Source organism: Myxocyprinus asiaticus, chromosome 13 (genome assembly GCF_019703515.2).
Source record: "Myxocyprinus asiaticus isolate MX2 ecotype Aquarium Trade chromosome 13, UBuf_Myxa_2, whole genome shotgun sequence".
Classification (NCBI taxonomy): Eukaryota; Metazoa; Chordata; class Actinopteri; order Cypriniformes; family Catostomidae; genus Myxocyprinus; species Myxocyprinus asiaticus.
Window position 1 is genome coordinate 6,321,472 of NC_059356.1, and position 19,489 is coordinate 6,340,960.

Genomic DNA, 19,489 nt, shown 5'->3' on the forward strand with positions numbered 1-19,489 from the left:
GCAAAACATTACGTAAAAGACAATAGAAATTGTAAAATGATAGATAAACTGTTTAAAATGAAGAAACAGTAGTAACACTTTTTATCCAATATATTAAGACATATATGATGGGGACATGAAAATGCACTGCGAAATAGGAATAATCCATGTGTCATTTGTGTCAAAATTAATTTCCTGTTTGTTGTGTATTCTGCCACTATATTTACTATGATCTTGTCAATGTTTGTCACAGATTTGGATCAGATGTGCTGTCATGGCAAGAGAAGATGGCTCCCTCCACACATGAAAACCTGCAAGCTGTTTGGCAGTAAGAGATTTTAATGATGCTTTTTAAGGCTTTGTCTTGTTTTTATTAATGGTGTTTGCTAAGTCAAGCGTCACTATTACTATTGGGTCATTCTCTGTGAACTCAATACATTTTTGTACTGGTGAATTATATATTTAAATGAATATCCAAGGCAAAATCTTAATGTGGATCAATATTTAGAGAGTAATCTCTTATTTTGTAGAGGGGGCCCAAAATGGGCATTTTGAACTATGATTTTAAAGCAAAAACACAGGTAAAAAGAATAACTTTAGAAATGTGGCAGCGTCATTATTTTAATTTTTACACAGTGATATTAGTGTCTATAACTAACATCAGTTGACTTCAGCACCCCTTGTTGCATAAGTGACTTTCCGATGGTGTGTACAGTATGTCTTCGCTTGCATAAATCGATAAGGGGAAAATACTGAAATTGGCAAAAGGTGGACTCAAACCTGTATCGCCCATACACCTAACCAGTTGTCTTACTAATATCGCCACATCAGATCGTAGGCTGAAGGAGGTCAAAATCACACACGTATCTCTCCATGTCATTTCTTCAAAGCGTATGCAATATTTGTAATAGTTTTGACAGGTTCCATCGGACTATTGGCATGCATATAGCTGGTCTGTGTGCCCAGTGATATTTTCACTTATTGCAAATAATTATATGGCTATACTGAACCAGTGGTAGGGGGGCCCCTGGTAGCAGCGGGTGCACAAAGCTCTGGGTCGGGTACAGAATTAAATTAGTTCTGCTGTCGGATAACGGTCCGGTGTTCTGTTAAGTACTGCGGGTGTGGGTTTAAAAAACAGGACTCGTGCAGGACTCGACTCTAGTTATTTAGAATGTAATACACACACAATAAACTTGAATTTAGCTCGCCTATGTTTAACGTGCTCTGCCGCTGCATTACTGTTCTGAGAAAGTACACCTGTAGCTAACAATTGCATAGTGTATTGCCATTGCTGATTTAGCCCAATATCGCTTGCTATAGCTTTTTGTGATTTTTGTTCTCACTTTAGTATTCCGCTGACAACCTGGCTATTTTAGACAGACCTTTATTAGACGGTTTAGGGATGGACTCACTAACCATTAGCAATTGGTTTTCATAGAATGAAACATGAGTGCCCACTACTGATCATTTCTCTTCTGTGCCGCCTAATGCCATGTGATGCTTTTTTTCTTCTTTTTTTTTTTGTCACGCAATCTCACAGGCCACATCTGTATTGTAAGGAGCAAATCCATTTGTGAGCAGAGAACAACCGAGCGAGTGCACAAAGTTTAATAACAGCATTAATCAGTAGGCTATTAACTCACTAATGGAAGTCTAGTTATTTATAATGTATAGAAATGTGCACATTTTTGGTTATGTTTGGTAATTTGCATCACATCATTTTTATAACAATCTATACCCTGCCTTTTAAAATCTGAGGTACGGCATCATAGCGAGTTATTGCCACGTTAAGTTGGTAAATTGCTAGATAAATCCATTGTCTGGTTGCAAAACAAGCAACAACAGAGTTGTATTAAATATGCAACTGTCAAACATTTGGTAGAATGTTAATGTTCTGAATTAAAAATGAGATTAATCCATCTGCAGAGCTGTATTGTGTTGAACTCTTATTCTGATGGGTTTGATTGAGGCAGGACAGATGACAGCACAGGTTGACCAATCGATTTTCAGACCCACCCACATGTGCAAATCAAATCAAATATTCAAGCTGTATATTCATTTTATATCCATCAGCAATGAGCTAATTTCTTGCCAATTTCTTGAATGAATAATCAGTTTTTTTGCCTGTTTCTTTTGAAATGAAAAAACAAAATTCAAAGCATAATTTTATTTTATTTTATTTTATTCATTTTTTTTATCGAAACGGGTCGTTTTTAAAATTTTGTTCATTTAAAACATTAAAAACGTTATGCCTTGAATATTTTATTCGCACATGTGTGAGGCACTGAAATGCCCCTTTCATCTGATTGGTCAACCCGCCCAATAAAAGTGTATGCTAAATGAATTTAGGCATCATTAACGTAAGTTAGATTGGGCATAAAATTCGAATAAACATATTACCTACCATATTACCTAAAGCCTACTTTGGGAGTTGTCTGGGACAGTTGAATTGATCAGTGATGAATCCACATTTTCTTTTCATCCACATTTTTTCTCAACGGCAAAGCCCATTAAAGCTATGGAACTTTTTCGGTGTTAAAATACTTTTAAATACTAGATTCTCCTATTCCAGCTTAATATACAGAAAAAACTGCGAGTAAGCCATTCATAGGTTAACTTTCTTGAAAACTGTAAGCATTCTGTCTCTCTAGCATTTTGTAAATTCCTGTGTTTGTTTAGAGCGAACCACTTAGACCCGCCCCAACAACATTACTCAACCAGTGGCGTGAGTTGGGGATGGGGCTATATCTTTGTTTGACGAAGGGCAGATAGGGGGTGTATTCAGAAATTTGTTTTGAAAACAAAGTTTCTTTTGCAATTCCGTTTGGTGGCGCTAGTTGCGCAGGAATTACATACTTCAGCTTTAATTCTAAGAATGCGTTTTAGATGCCTTTCACTAATAATGCAACCACATCTTAACGCCAGTGACAACACAAAAGAACTCATTTATGAAACACGAGTAGAAAGAATTTTTGTATAATTATTCGTAAAGCCATTCTTGCGTGAACTGCCATATTCATGAAGGTTTACATAGGCCTACTTTATAAATGTTAGCTGAAGCAAAATTTACACCTGCTCTTTCTGTACTCCCTTAATCACATCTGCCAGAATAAGAGTTTATATTACATTTATCAATGGGACATGGATACACAGGCACTACAAAATCAAACAATGTTATTACATTTAAAAATAACAGATAGTAGACCAACTCCCGGTCAGCATATAGCCTAGTAATGCGCCTTGTGATCTCTCACGTGTCGTCCAGCAACACCTCGCAACAGCACCAATTATGTGCCCATAGCAACAAATTTCTACTACATATGGCATGCATAGATTACAGTGAGTGGTGGTTCGGGACAATATTTAATTAAAATTGAGACAAATTTGCAAAGTGGTCCCAACTTTAATTGTGGCTGAAAGGATTAAGGCTGTACAGAAGACGGGGTGGGCTGACCAATCAGACAAAAGGGGCGTTTCAGTGCCGCCCACATGTGCGAATCAAAATCAAGTCCTAAACTAATTTGAAAATGAACATAACCCAAAAAAACCCAAAACAAAACTTGCCATTTCCCCTTTGTCTTTTTTCCTTTTTAAATAGTAAATGAAATGGTCAGCAGAAAAAGAGTGGATCTGCTTATTATATTTATTAGTGTTAAAGCCATTAAAGAAGAAACCATATTTCTCATTTTTCATTTGGGTTTAAAAAGAAGGAATGGACGTAGAAGTACACGGACCAAAATCCTTTTAGATTCTGGTTCAGAACAAACTTTCCTTTTGGTATCTTCATTTTAAAGGCCCTATATAGGTAAATCCTAGAAATATAGGGCTTTCAGTATGGCTCCATTTATAAATTGTTAAATTTCACCCATTTTCAACGGTTGAAAAGAAATACTGTATTGTTTACATGATATGAAGCTAGTTTTTCTTGAATTCCACATAAAAACGTAAAAACATTAATGTCAACATCTCACGTCCAAAAATACAGCGACACCTGTGGCACTTCAGTTCAGTTTAGGATCTTAATTTTAATGAAGCCCCCTGTAAGACAGCATTGTTTAGTGTCAAATCTTTGTACTAACCACCTCCGAAGATCTGTCTTTATGTGTGAATGTCTTCAGGTGGATTCTGGGAATGGAGCGTGTCGGGAGTCGTAATACTCTGGCTGCTCTACGGTGCGCTTTAGAGGAGGAACAGTGTGAAGAATCATCTCTGACTCAAGGAGTATATCTCCTCATCAAGACATGGTTAGTCAGACACTCAGGGTTTCTTTTAAATTTGCTTGCAAGACAAAGGCTCTGCCAGTGGCGCAGTTGATGTGGATGAGACCATAGGGTGTCTCATTTTCATTTCATGACTCGTGGACTTTACAGCTACTACTTCCCAACCATTTATTTGGCATTATGACACTAAGTATGAACTAAGTAGAGGCTGAGGCTGGGACAGGGCCTGAAGTGTTCATGTGTACTGAGTCCATAACATTAATGACCAGCATTTGAATGTAGTGTTTTGAAGTATTGTTGACATGTCTGTGCAGTGATGAGAATCCTGTTGAACCCTTATATTTGTGACCATGTCTCCCTCTGCTGCCCTCTGCTGCTTATATCTGACAGGTGCAATTGCTGTAATCAAATTAGGATATACTGTAATACTTAAAGGTGTTTTCTGAAGTTAAAAAAATACTTTCTGCTATCCTATTTTAAAGTGCAGAAAAGTATGTTATACTTACTATACGTCCATAGAAGTATACTTACTAAGCCAGTAGTAGGTTAACATCCAAAAGAGTGTACACACTTTGGTTCTGTGGCTCAAACAATAGTGTGAATTTTGAGTTTTTGTCTGACCAGTGCCAGAGTTTTTGAGAAATCTGTTTGAAAACATATTGTTACAATTACGTTTGGTGCTACTAGTAGAGCAGAAATTACATGCTTCACCTTCATCTAACATATCTAATGTCACTTCTTCTCCCACAAACTTTGAAAAATAGTTTTTTTTTCTTTGTTTCAAAAACAAAGTGGTTGTCTCCAATTGTAATGGCAATGTTTGTCATCATATTAAAACTGTGTTTTTTAAACTAGGATATTGATATAAGGTTAGAAATGGGATATGGATAACAAATGTAACATTATATATATATTTTTTTTCTGCAAACTAATGCGAGCAGTCATCACATTAGAAAAGTTCCAGTGTTTCTTGAACTCTTATCCTCAGGTTTCTTTCACTGCCTAATGTGCCTATGTGTCTGAGTGCTGCAGCATGGCAAACCTGAACCTCCACCTGTGCCTGTTCACCAGAGTGGAGGACACTCAGCTCTGCCCCTACCCCTATACGCCACCCGTGCTGACATCGCCCGGGCTCTGTGTAACCTGGCACATGCGGGCAATGGATGATTTCTTTGGATGACGGAGACGGGTGAGAAGGGGATATTGTGTCCTTTTATGCCTCGATGATACATGATGATGATGTTTTTGTAAGGGCAGACCAGTGCTGGATGAAATGTAGGGTAAAGGAACTAATGTTATAAAAAAGTATGTTTAATTTGAGATAGAGGCACCAATAGGCAAGCGAATTGATGGATGGATGGATGGATGGATGGATGGACAAATGGATGGGAGGATAAACCGATAGACAAATGGATGGATGGACTTATTGATTGACAGATGTATGGACCTATCGACAGATGGATGGATGGATGGATGGGTGGATGGATGTATAGATGGATGGATGATGGATGGACCAATAGGCAGGTAGATGCATGGATGGCCTAATGGATGGATGGATGATTGGATGGACTGATAGAAAAATGGATAGATGGATGGACCTACTGTATAGACAAATGGATGGACCTATAGAAAAACAGATGGATGGATGGATGGATGATTGGATGATTGGATGGACTGATAGAAAAATGGATTGATGGATGGACCTATAGACAAATGGACAGACTTATAGACAATGGATGGATGGATGGTTAAATGGATGGACAAATGGATGGGAGGATGAACCGACAGACAAACAGATGGATGGACTGATTGATTGATGGATGGATGGACCTATAGACAAACGGGTGGATAGATGGGTGGATGAATGGATGATGGATGGATGAGTGATTAGATTGACCTATAGACAAATGGATGGATGGATGGACCAATAGACAAACGGGTGGATGGATGGATAGATGAATGAATGAATGGATGGGTAGATGGACCGATAGACAAACAAATCGATGGATGGACCAATAGACAAATGGATGGATGAACTGATAGACAAACAGAAGAATTCATGGATGGATGGATTGATGAATAGATGAATTTATGGATTGATTGATGGATAGATGACTTAATGGATAATGGATGGACTGATAGACAAGCAGATGGATGAATGGGTGGATTAATGGTTGGATGGATGGATGGATGAATGGATGGATCATTTAGTCCTAGCCCTATCCAACACTGAATAACATATAAATGTTTTGAATTAAAGTGCTAGATTCCACTTTGAAAGGTTTTGTTCAAAGATCAAAGCTTAATTGTTTAGTCTTTCTTTTAGTTTTGTTTATCATCATCTGTCTTTAAAATGGCAGAAACCCCATTTGGTAATAGACAGACAGTTCTGTCATCCAGATTTGAGGTCTGTTAGTTTGACGTTTGTAAAATGTCCTGTTGTTTAATTTACTGCTAAGTATTTTGCTGCTTTTTTGTCCGTCATGTGTTCAGCACATGGTGTCCAGTGAGACTTGTGATTGGACGTCTTGTGTTTGTGTGTGTTTTCATGTGTGTGTCTGTGTGTGTGTAATAGTGTGTGCAGTGGAAAATATGACGTTCTGCCTAGTCTTTCCCTGCAGGTGTTTTGGAGAGCGATGACATCACTGCTCTAGTTGGAGAAATGGAGACTGCTGCTAATTATTGTCAGAAGGTGAGATTACAGCAGTGAGCGTGGGACATTTTCCTCACGTGACCTGTATTTGACCTGTGTCCATGGTGTCTAAATTATTCATGGGACACTGAAGAGAAGTTTGAAGCAAAGTTTGATCAGCCATTGATGAGATAAAGTTTCATCCAGGTCCTTGAGGTCAAGTCAAGTACTTCAAAATCAACTGGATTTATTGAAGATAATAAATTAAAATGAAAAAGATGTTACAACAAAACCATCCCTAATACATGTCCGTGATGTTATGATGCATGATTCACCGGTTCACGTTATTCCAACAAAAACGTGGTTCTTATGTTGGACTTTCATCTATGATCTGGTGCAGTGTTCTGACTTAGTGGACTCTCTGGTTTAGAAGGGATCCAGCAGAAGTTCAGTAGAAGATCTGTTTCAGGAGACGAGTACCTCAACCATCCAACCCCAGGCCTGGGCCTACAGAGCAAAACTGCCTCCTCCAAGACCCACAGCACTCAGTCGCGCTAGACTGGTCAGATCATTCTCTTGAACGCAAACAGCTGTCAGTCAGATATGTTTCACTACACTAATATAAACTGCATTGTATGTTGTACTTTATTGTACATTTTACTCTACTTTAGGTTGTATACCCATATGTAGAGCATTTATTTACATGATACATTTCCAGTATATGATAACTTTTTGACTTTTGACAAAAAGCATAAAGTTTGGGCCACATTTCATCTTATTCCAGCAAAGAATCGTCCAATTAGACAGAATCGGTCTGTCATATCAACATGTAAGGTGACCAACCATAGTTTTTACATAGTGTTTACCTGTGGCTTTATCTGAAATAGTTGATGCCATTATAATAAAACGGCATGGAAAAAACTGCAGTGTGTCGATCTATGCACAGTTGTAGAGAAAACCAAAAAGAAATGGGTGGATTTGTGATTTTGTTATCAGTATTAGTAGAGTATCAGATAATAACCATCCAAGTTGTTATTTATATCATACTCTAAAAAGGTATAGTGTGTCAAATATTAAAGCTTTCTCTTTCTGGGAAATTGGTTAATATATTTTCCTTTGTTGATGTCATGTATGATTATCTTTTGCTTTATTTTGCATCAGAAAAAGCAACTCATTTGATCTACGTCAGCTTCAGAAAGCCTGTCAGTTTCTATATTTGTCTCAGTCAAAAGCCTCCTCAAATAGCCAACTGAGTGTTGGGTTATTTATGTGACTCATGCTGTATTGAGGTTTTTCAGAAACAATGTGTCACAGTCTGTCTTTTACATTGGAACATGGCAATTTGGGTTAGTAGCATCCTCCCTTTTATGAGGTGATAATCCTGTTTATACAACAGTTAGTTCCTGTCCTTGAATCTGATTGCTGATATACAGTCCAATAACACTGGGACACTTTACTCTTTTAATCACTTTGATTTTGAATTATTGGTCATTTTGATTTCAATCACTGATTCATTCAGTGACAGTTTATGGACATTGCTTATTTACTCTAGTAGGTGGTGACAACTGATAATTTTTTATGTTATGAATGAGTTATTCAATTATTGGCTCAACTGATTTGTTATAAGACACAAAGTGTTCACCACCGAAACAATGGAAGTGAATGAAAATTATTTTTTGAGTTTGATTCATCTGCCAGTTTTGTGTCATTCACTGATTCGTTCCGTGACCATTTCGGGAGAATGTATATTTACTCTAGTAGGTGGCGACAATGAGTAATTCAGTCATTGGCTGTGTCTCGTTTGAAAGGCTGCATCCTCAGGAGGTCGCATTTGTCGGCCGCATACATCATCGAGGCTGTCTCATGTCATAAAAGCGAGTAGGACATTTTGAATGCAGCCTTCAAATGCGACCTTCTTTCACAGGAATTCGGAGGATGCATGAGGTGTATCCTTTGTGGGCACTCACAACCCACAATTCTTTGCTTCAACGGAAATGTCAAAAAAAAAAAAAAAAAGCCAATTTGCCCGTAAATATGATGTTCAAACGCAAGTAATGTTAATTCCCAAGTTGAAGTACCTCAGTAGATGGGTGCAGAGTATATAATATGTATCATTATATTAATATATAATTAAAATAAAGTATTAGACTAAAAGTACACCTGTAAAATCTATTTTCTTTTCTCTTTACATCTTTATAACTCTCCTAAAATGTACCTCATACATTCCCTTCCAGAGGGACTTTGTTCCCTTCTCACTCAAAGCGCTCGTGCTTGTTAAAGAGTGGTGTGCTGTCATAGCAACTATGTTACGTTCCGTTTCCGTTTGTCCTACGAAGGCCGTCTCGTTTAAACAAGACTTGTTTATAGGAGGACGCTTGGTATACTGCAGCCTTCAAAGGACGCGTCCTACCTAGCACGCAGCCTTCGAAACGAGACAGCAATTGACTCAAATGAATTGTTAAAAAAAAGTCATTCAAACAGCTGTTAGAGGTGATTTCCCACAGGTGTCAATCCTTACCATTCTTCCTCTCCCGGCCTCGTTCTCCACAGTCGTCGCTCGGCCAAGGTCACATCACCACACTGTCGCTGCAGGATATCGCTCTGCATTTGCATAAAGTTAAACTTTTCTCAACTTTGTCGCGTCTCCTGACATGCCCACATCTTGTCGCCAACGGTCGCTGTCTCTTGAGTTGCCGAAGTCGCCAGCTCTCATTGAAAATCTCCTGTCGCATCCAGCAACAAAATCGCTGACAATGTGAATGGGGCTTAGTTCTGATCGGCTATCGCCGGTATTTAAAGTCTGTTATTTATCAAATGTAGAGAATTAAATATTTTACCTGGTTAGTTCTAAGTAATACTTGACACAATTGATCTAAAGGGATGGTAGTTTTATAACGGAGATGGTTTTTGATATTTCTAGCAACAAGGGGGAAGGCATTCCCTCGCATATCCACTCAACTTGAGCCCTGGTTAAGAGTGAGTCAGTCAATCATTGACACAACAGATTTGTTACAACAACAGAGTCGTTTATCACTGAAACAATGGAAGTGAATGGGAATGATTTGTTCACTAAAAATTCTATTTGATTCATCGTCATTTTGATTTAATTCATTCAGTGACAATTTCTGGAGACTGCATAATTAGGTGTTCCTTGTTCCCTTGTTTTCCCTTGTGTATTTAAGCCCTTGTTTTCCCCTGGTTTTTTGTCAGTCTTCATCTGTATTATGCTGTGCTTTGTTCCCTGTGTATTGTTTCATTAATCATTCTGAGTTACCTGGTTTACTTTTGTTTTATTAAAAAAGGCTGCATTTAGATCCTCATTCCTCTCCTGTCTCATCTAGCGGCCGTCAGGATTCTACTCCTTCAGCAAGGGGACCGTCCAGTTTAGGATCACACCCGTGAGTTTTTAGAGCTGGCAAACATAGTGCACTATCCAGACCGCTCTCTGGTGGTTTTCTTCCAGGCCGGTCTGAATAGTGCACTGAGGGAACTCATGCCTCCGGCTGATCCTCACTGGACACTCGGCGATTATGTGGAGAAGGCTCTGGAACTTAGCAGTTCCCCTTATACAGTGGATTATGGCGGGAACCCAGGGCCAAAACCTGCGTCCACGGCCCCTGTCTCGAAGCCTTCTATGGCCCCTGTCTCGAAGCCTTCCACGGCCCCCTGTCTCCAAGTTGTATGATCTGCCACTGATGTCGGAGCGTAGGTCCATGAAGACCCTACCTCAAAAATTATCTGCACCCACACCTGCCACGGTCAACGAGCCAGCGCCCACGCCTGCCATGGTCAACGAGCCAACGCCCACGCCTGCCATGGCCAACAAATTGTCCCAGAGGCAGTGTTGCCAGCCTCATCCGTCCCAGAGCCAGCGTTGCCAGCCTCGCCCATCCCAGAGCCAGCGTTGCCAACTTCGGCCATTCAGAGGCGGAGGAAGAGAAGAAAAGTTTCCATTCCCAAGTCTCTTCCCATGTACACGACCATGGAGGTCATTTCCTAGTCTCCTCCCGTGCCCACGACCACAGAGGTCATTCCCAAGTCTCATCCGATGTACACGACCACGGAGGTCATTTCCGAGTCTCCTCCCATGCCCACGACCACAGAGGTCATTCCCAAGTCTCATCTCATGCCCACGACCACAGAGGTCATTCCCAAGTCTCCTCCCATGCCCATGACACAGAGGTCATTCCCGAGTTTCCTCCCATGTTCACGACCACGGAGGTCGTTCCCGAGTCTCTGCCCATGCCCACGACCACAGAGGTCATTCCCGAGTCTCTTCCCATGTTCACGACCATGGAGGTCATTTCCGAGTCTCTGCCCATGTTCACGACAACAGAGGTCGTTCCCGAGTCTCTGCCCATGCCCATGACTACAGAGGTCGTTCCCGAGTCTCATACCATGTTTACGACCATGGAGGTCGTTTCTGAGTCTCTGCCCATGCCCACGACCATGGAGGTCGTTTCCGAGTCTCCTCCCATGCCCACGACCACAGAGGTCATTCCCAAGTCTCATCTCATGCCCACGACCACAGAGGTCATTCCCAAGTCTCCTCCCATGCCCATGACACAGAGGTCATTCCCGAGTTTCCTCCCATGTTCATGACCACGGAGGTCGTTCCCGAGTCTCTGCCCATGCCCACGACCACAGAGGTCATTCCCGAGTCACTTCCCATGTTCACGACCATGGAGGTCATTTCCGAGTCTCTGCCCATGCCCACGACCACGGAGGTCGTTCCTGAGTCTCTGCCCATATTCACGACCACAGAGGTCGTTCCTGAGTCTCTGCCCATATTCACGACCACAGAGGTCATTCCTGAGTCTCTGCCCATATTCACGACCACAGAGGTCGTTCCTGAGTCTCTGCCCATATTCACGACCACAGAGGTCATTCCTGAGTCTCTGCCCATATTCACGACCACAGAGGTCGTTCCTGAGTCTCTGCCCATGCCCTCGACTACAGAGGTTGTTCCCGAATCTCTGCCCATGCCCACGATTACAGAGGTCGTTCCAGAGTCTCTTCCCATGTACATGACCATGGAGGTTGTTTTCAAGTCTCTGTCCATGTCCACGACTACGGAGGTCGTTCCCGAGTCTCTGCCCATGCCCACAACCACAGAGGTCATTCCCGAGTCTCTGCCCATGCCCACGATTACAGAGGTCGTTCCAGAGTCTCTTCCCATGTACATGACCATGGAGGTTGTTTTCAAGTCTCTGTCCATGTCCACGACTACGGAGGTCGTTCCCGAGTCTCTGCCCATGCCCACAACCACAGAGGTCATTCCCGAGTCTCTGCCCATGCCCACGATTACAGAGGTCGTTCCAGAGTCTCTTCCCATGTACATGACCACGGAGGTTGTTTTCAAGTCTCTGTCCATGTTCACGACCATGGAGGTCGTTTCCAAGTCTCTGCCCATGCCCACGACCATAGAGGTCGTTCCCGAGTCTTTTCCCATGTTCGTGACCATGGAGATCATTTCCCATTCATCCAGGACTCTTTGTCTCGAGCCTCCCACGGCTCCGCCTTCCATGGCTTGGCCCCTCGAGTCTCCCATGGCTCTGTCTTCCACGGCTCCACCCCCAGAGACTTTTCCCCAGCGGCTCCGCCCGCTCCTCCGGAGACTATTCCTCCTGCAGCTCCTCCCGCTCCCCCAGAGACTATTCCTCCTGTGGCTCCTCCCGCTCTCCCAGAGACTATTCCTCCTGTGGCTCCGCCTGCTCCCCCAGAGACTCCTCCTACTGACCCAGTCCTGTGGCCACCTCCCAGGCCTCCTGACCCTGTCTCGGCCCTGCGGCCGCCTCCCAGGGCTCCTGACCCAGTCCCCACCTTGAGGTCTTCTCCTTGGTCTCCTGGCTGTCCGCCTGATCTGCTCTGGTCTCCCTGGTTGCCTGGCCATCCGCCTGATCTGCTCTGGTCTCCCTGGTTGCCTGGCCGTCCCCCTGATCTGCTCTGGTCTCCCTGGTCTCCTGGCCATCCGCCTGATCTACTCTGGTCTCCTTGGTCTCCTGGCCGTCCGCCTGATCTCCTCTGGTCTCCTTGGTCTCCTGGTCGTCCGCCTGATCTGCTCTGGTCTCCCTGGTCTCCTGGCCATCTGCCTGATCTGCTCTGGTCTCCCTGGTCTCCTGGCCACCCGCCTGATCTGCTCTGGTCTACTTGGTCCTCCGAGCCTGCAGCATCGCCCTGGCTCTCCATCCCTCTGGCTCCGCCTTGGTTTCAAGCCTCCCTGACTTTGCCTTGTTCCTCTACTCCCCTTGCCCCTTGTGCCCCCCCAGAACTACCTGTTTTTTCCCCACACCCCATGGACAATTTGTTTTTGTTTAGTTTTTTGGAGCGTCTGGAATCCGCTCCTTAAAAGGGGGGCTCTGTCACATATTCCCTGTTGTTTGTTTTGACTTTTATGTTGAAATTCTGGTTTTGTTCCCTGTTCCTGTTTCGTGTTAATTTTGTAGTCCTTTGTAGTTTCTTTTCATGATGGTTTTCCCCTGATTGTTTCCCCAGGTGTTCCTCGTTCCCTTGTTTTCCCTTGTGTATTTAAGCCCTTGTTTTCCCCTGGTTTTTTGTCAGTCTTCATCTGAATTAGGAGTGGTGATGGTGAAGTGGGCTAAAGCACATAACTGGTTCGATCCCTGTCTCGTCACACTTTCACATTCAACCACTAATGTTGGTTGGGGCTGGTCAAAATATTGATCTGTTTCTCACCCACACCTATCATATCACTTCTGAAGATTTAAACACTGGAGTCTTATGGACAGGGTTGGGGAGTAACGGAATACATGTAACGAGATTACGTATTTAAAATACTAAATATAAGTAACTGTATTCCACTACAGTTACAATTTAAATCATTGGTAATTAGAATACAGTTACATTCAAAAAGTATTTTGATTACTGAAGAGATTACTTTGCATTTTATTGTCATTTGTTTCATTTACTATTTAGTGTTTTCAGATGGAAAACATTTATACATATAAATGATGCAATCCAAAGTGCATTTGAACAGCGGTGAAACATTTTCTTATGATGTGTTACATTCATACGAGCAGACAGAGAAGTAAGTTTGAAGTAAGTTTGGAGCAGAAGAAATAGAAATAAACCTTGTGTAAATTGTCAGCTTTACGCGAAGCTAAAATGCTATTTTTAGTCATTTTACTTGCACGTTACCAGGCACGATCATATTTTTTATCAAGAAAATTCACATTGGATCATAATTTCTTTTTTCTAGTAAGACCTTTGATATTAGGGCAAAAATCTTATTCTTGATAATAATTTTTGTGGTGTTTTCCTTTAAAAATATCTAAAAATCCTTAAAACAAGATCAGTTTGATTTATCTTGTTTTAGAAACAACACTGCATAAGATATTTAGGTTTTTCAGAGAATGTATTTTTAACATGTGTATTTTGTCTTTATAGTCAAAACAAGTGAAAACATCTACCAGTGCTGAAGAAGTAATCCAAAGTATTAAGAATACGTTACTGACCTTGAGTAATCTAACGAAATACTTTACAAATGACATTTTACAGCATGTATTCTGTAATCTGTAGTGGAACACATTTCAAAAGTAACCCTCCCATCCATGGTTATGGATTGCTTTCATGCTGCCTTTTATGTGCTTTTTTGAACTTTCTGTGTTCTTGCATTGTGAGGACCTACAGAGCTGAAATATTCTTCTAAAAATCTTCATTTGTGTTCTACAGAAGAAAGTCATACACATCTGGGATGGCGTGAGTGTGAGTAAATGATGAGAGAATTTTCATTTTTGGTGAACTGTCCCTTTAAGTCTTGTTTTCAGATAAATCTGACCAATTTAGTCAATTTTATGCTTAAAACAAGAAATAAAAATCATTTTGAAATAAGTTTATTTTTGTTACCCCATTGGCAAATAGTTTTTTTCTTGTTTTAATTATAAACCTCACAAAAAATGTAAATTTAGACCAAATATATTGCCGTTATCTTGTTTTAAGTATGTTTAGATATTTTTACTGGAAAACAAGACAAAAATACTAATTAAGGATCTGTGTTTTTTTTTTTTTTTACAGTGAAAGTAGCTGGACATGCTAACATCATTTAATAGATTCATTTTGACCTTTTTTGTCTCATTACACACCCTGTAATTTCTTACCCTCACTTTGCTGAACCTTGATCAGGTTTAATGTGTTCGTGTTCTCTGGAGAGGTGAGGATGTGGAAGACAGTACTGGTTCAGTCCAGTGATGAGCTGTGTAAGGATGCAGTGCAGTGGTTGAATTAGCTCAGCACACACGGAGGTTCATCTGCTCTACAAGCACTGCAGGTACTCACACCAGCTCTGCCTAATATCAAAGAATGAGTCACTGCTTTAAAAAGAAAAAACATTTGATCCATGCTTGCAACTTCAAAGCTGCTGATTGGTTCTTAGGGAGATTCAGGATTTGCCTGAGGTCAGTCAGTGAAACACTACCTGTAATGCCAAATAAAAATGATTATTGCCAGAACACTCATTTGCTGTATTATTTAATGTTCCATGATAACCGGTAAAGTAATGCTTAACATTGAAATTTGCATTTAAAAAAAAACCTTGTCTCAACAAATCAATCTTATACATACATTTTGGCTAAATAATTTTTATGTGGCTGGTTGTATGTATCTCAGCAGTTTCCTGATGAAATGAACAACAGAGGCGCCATAACAACAATGACTTTTACTCACTTTCACACAAATCACCAGTAAAACTTCAGATTATCAGTTCATAAACCCTGTTCTTCACACAATGCTATAATATGACATCGAAACACTTTTACTGTAGCACATGACTTGCAAGATAACACATTTTAACGTTTGCATTTCATAACCAACTACATTTCCAAGCTTGTTCGAGTGTGATCTAATTGCGCGGTAGCTCAACTGATAAAATGTTGCACTTGTGATGTAAAAATGAGTCTGAATAGCACGAGTGGACTCATGAGCCGAAAGTGTCATAGTAGCACCACAAAATGATGTGGTTGCTTCAGCATTGTGTTTTTTTTTTTCATGTCACATTTGCTTTTTATGACAATATCGGTTAGGTTTAGGCTTAAGGTTTAGGGTAGGGAGGTCGATATTGTTGATTTAAAACACCATAGAGCATTGACCTTAAAAATGTAATCTTAAAAAGTATAACATTTTAATCAAATTAATTACATGACCTGACGAATAATTAATCAAAATAATTGCATTTATTTGCATATATAAATATTTGCTGAGAAGCCTAACAAATTACAATAATTCAATATATAATGATTAACTAATTATGTTTGAATATATGATATATATTCTAAAACTAATTCAGATAATTAAAATTCATTACTGTGGCAGATGAGTAAAGCACTGATGGCTTTAGAAGGCAATATATTACTTATTTCCATATTATTGAACATAAGCCGATCATTGGCCTGTAGTCCACAGCAATCCATTTTGCAACTGAATTCATCAATCTGTCTGTGATAGGTTTATTATGAGGGATTTTCTAAGAAAGCATCAATGTTCACATGCATCAGATGGAGGCTTTTGGAGCATCTTACTTTAGTTAAACACACCGTTTTTAGATTTCTGTGTCAATTAACACGTATTTTGAAACTTAGAAAACACGTGTCTAGACCCCTGCATTCAGAGTTGCGCTTCGTCCAGCTGTGATTAAACGCAAGAATGCATCCTCATCTTGTGCTGTCTGCAAGTTTGGTTTATTATTTGGTATATATATATTGTCAGGTGTATTTTGTTGGTTCATGTTTTTCATGTCTTTTATTTTGAAATTCTATTTCCTGTTTCATGTCATGTGATTTAATGTTTCCCTCCATGTTCATATGTCTTGTTTTCATTGGTTGATTGTCTTGTTATCTTGTGTTCTTTGTGTGTATTGGTTATATTTGTCATGTGTTCTCCCATGTCATGTATTTAACCCTCATGTTTTCCATGGTCTAGTGTCAGGTATTGATGTTTGTTGTTGTAACTTGGTGGTTAGTTCAAGTTTATGTCAAGTTTATGTCAAGTTTATGTCAAGCCAAATTATTGTCAAGTCAAGGTCATGTTCATGTTTTATTTATGATTGTAGTCAGGGTTTATGGATTTACACATTGAATTAAATTTGCACTTGGGTTCTTTACACTTTCGTCATCGTCTTTGTCATTGTCAGCGCCAGCCCAACATTAAGAAGTGGAAAATTCGGGGATCTTTTGATACCAAGCCAAGGTCAGGTAGACCAAGAAAGATTTCAGCCACAACTGCCAGAAGAATTGTTCGGGATACAAAAGAAAACCCACAGGTAACCTCAGGAGAAATACAGGCTGCTCTGGAAAAAGACGGTGTGGTTGTTTCAAGGAGCACAATACGACGATACTTGAACAAAAATGAGCTGCATGGTCGAGTTGCCAGAAAGAAGCCTTTACTGTGCCAATGCCACAAATGACAAAACCTTGACATGCCTCACAGCTTCTTGAACACTGTAATTTGGAGTGACGAGACCAAAATAGAGCTTTATGGTCACAACCGTAAGCGCTATGTTTGGAGAGGGGTCAACAAGTATCGTGCTCCTTGAAACAACCACACCGTCTTTTTCCAGAGCAGCCTGTATTTCTCCTGAGGTTACCTGTGGGTTTTTCTTTGTATCCCGAACAATTCTTCTGGCAGTTGTAGCTGAAATCTTTCTTGGTCTACCTGACCTTGGCTTGGTATCAAGAGATCCCTGAATTTTCCATGTCTTAATAAGTGATTGAACAGTACTGACTGGCATTTTCAAGGCTTTAGATATCTTTTTATATCCTTTTCCATCTTTATAAAGTTCCACTACCTTGTTACGCAGGTCTTTTGACAGTTCTTTTCTGCTCCCCATGGCTCAGTATCTAGCCTGCTCAGTGCATCCACGTGAGAGCTAACAAACTACTTGACTATTTATACACAGACACTAATTGCAATTTAAAAAGCCACAGGTGTGGGAAATTAACCTTTAATTGCCATTTAAACCTGTGTGTGTCACCTTGTGTGTCTGTAACAAGGCCAAACATTCAAGGGTATGTAAACTTTTGATCAGGGCCATTTGGGTGATTTCTGTTACCATTATGATTTCACAATTTCTCCCAGGGTATGCAAACTTTTGAGCACAACTGTATATATATATATATATATATATATATATATATATATTCAGACAGTGTAGTCAATATCCAGTATATTCATATAGATATTTATACTAAGAATGTTCTTATCTTTAGTTGTAAAATCTCTCTGGGTTATTCACCCAAAAATGAAAATTTATAATGCGGAGCAGTGCATTCAGTGTATATTTTATGTGCAAAAGGATGTTTTAAAATCTATCTATCTCCTTTTTTTCTCGAACAGAACAGGTATTGAGTTTCTGAAGTGTCTGGCTCATAAATTGGGCGGTCGATTTCATCAGGCTCCTGACAGCACTGATACAGCTCTAGTCAGAAAACTGCTGTCAGATCCCTTCAGTGCAGTATGTACATGCTGACTTTTGCTGACTTTAACCCTTGTTATTTAAAGCTCAACTACCTTCTAAAAAACTGCACCTGAAAGAGAAAGATGCAACATTTCTTTAAAACAATTGCATTGCTGGAAGTTTCCTTTGAGCTTATAGTTTTCAAAATGTTTTTGTGAGCTCAATTTCTGCATGGGCATTGCTATGGGATGCATTGATGTTTGTGTGTCCATAATAAAAGGATCCAGGGCTTTCCAAATTTGAGGGGCATGATCTGAGGAGACTAGTAGAAGAGACTGAGAAGCTGAGATTCTTCCAGAAACAAGCCAAAGCATTGAGGTTTGTTGGTATGAAATGCTTGATACTATTGTGGGCTCTTTTCTTATTCTGATGACTTGTGTTTTGTTTCCATAGGGAAACAATTTTAATGTGGAAGAATCCAGAGGAAACATAGACACTGATCTCCAATGCTGTTCACATAATTACACCCTTAACAGTCAAATCAAGACCTTTTTTCAACCAAACAAAAATGAAGTGTTATCTTTTATTAATAGCCTTTGTTTTGTAGAAATGTAAAACATCATATCTGGATAGGGTTACACTTTATTTTAACTTTCATTGTCATTAACAAGTGTTATAGATCAGGTTTTTTTATGTTGATTTCAAACATGTCCAAAACTGTCCTAAATTAAAATGTTTTTGTGAAATCTGTCATCTACCTAAAATAACTAAATCATCATATTTTTGTAATAGCTGTTGGGTAAACAAGCGAACACAATAAAAGCACACTGGCATACATTCAAGGGTCAAATATGTGATCAAGGTAGATTTTAACAAAAAGGTTGAACTGTGTTCAGGGGATATTTCATAAAAGTCAGGTTGGTGCAAGTTGTTGCATGTTTTATGTTTTGTTTTCGTATAATTGATTAATAGCAATTTCATTTGGCCAAAACAATGGTTTGATGTTTTTTTGTTATGTTACCTTTTATTTTTTATTTTTTATTTTTTTTTGGGGGGGGGGGGGGGGGGGGCGGATGATTTGTGAAATGTATAAATGTTTATTAATTGTTTTACTACATTTTGCTGAAAAGCCTTTGAGCATCCTATAGATTAAAAAATAGTTGTTTTTCCCAGCTGTTTTAATGGAATATTGTCACCACATTTACACATTGAATTACTATATAAGATTACCATATTACATTTTAATTT

At 39.9% G+C, this 19,489-nt stretch overlaps 1 protein-coding gene across 1 annotated transcript in view; it reads left to right on the plus strand.

Moving 5' to 3' along the window:
* vwa3a (von Willebrand factor A domain containing 3A) overlaps window positions 1-19,158 on the plus strand; it is a 45,748-nt gene extending 26,590 nt beyond the window's left edge. The window contains 10 exon segments of the mRNA XM_051714815.1: window positions 4,101-4,226; window positions 5,214-5,289; window positions 5,292-5,391; window positions 6,824-6,894; window positions 7,235-7,396; window positions 14,527-14,559; window positions 14,977-15,121; window positions 18,181-18,298; window positions 18,522-18,619; window positions 18,695-19,158. Coding sequence (XP_051570775.1) covers window positions 4,101-4,226; window positions 5,214-5,289; window positions 5,292-5,391; window positions 6,824-6,894; window positions 7,235-7,396; window positions 14,527-14,559; window positions 14,977-14,982 — 574 coding nt within the window. The 3' untranslated portion in view covers window positions 14,983-15,121; window positions 18,181-18,298; window positions 18,522-18,619; window positions 18,695-19,158.
* The last annotated feature ends 331 nt before the right edge of the window (window positions 19,159-19,489 follow it).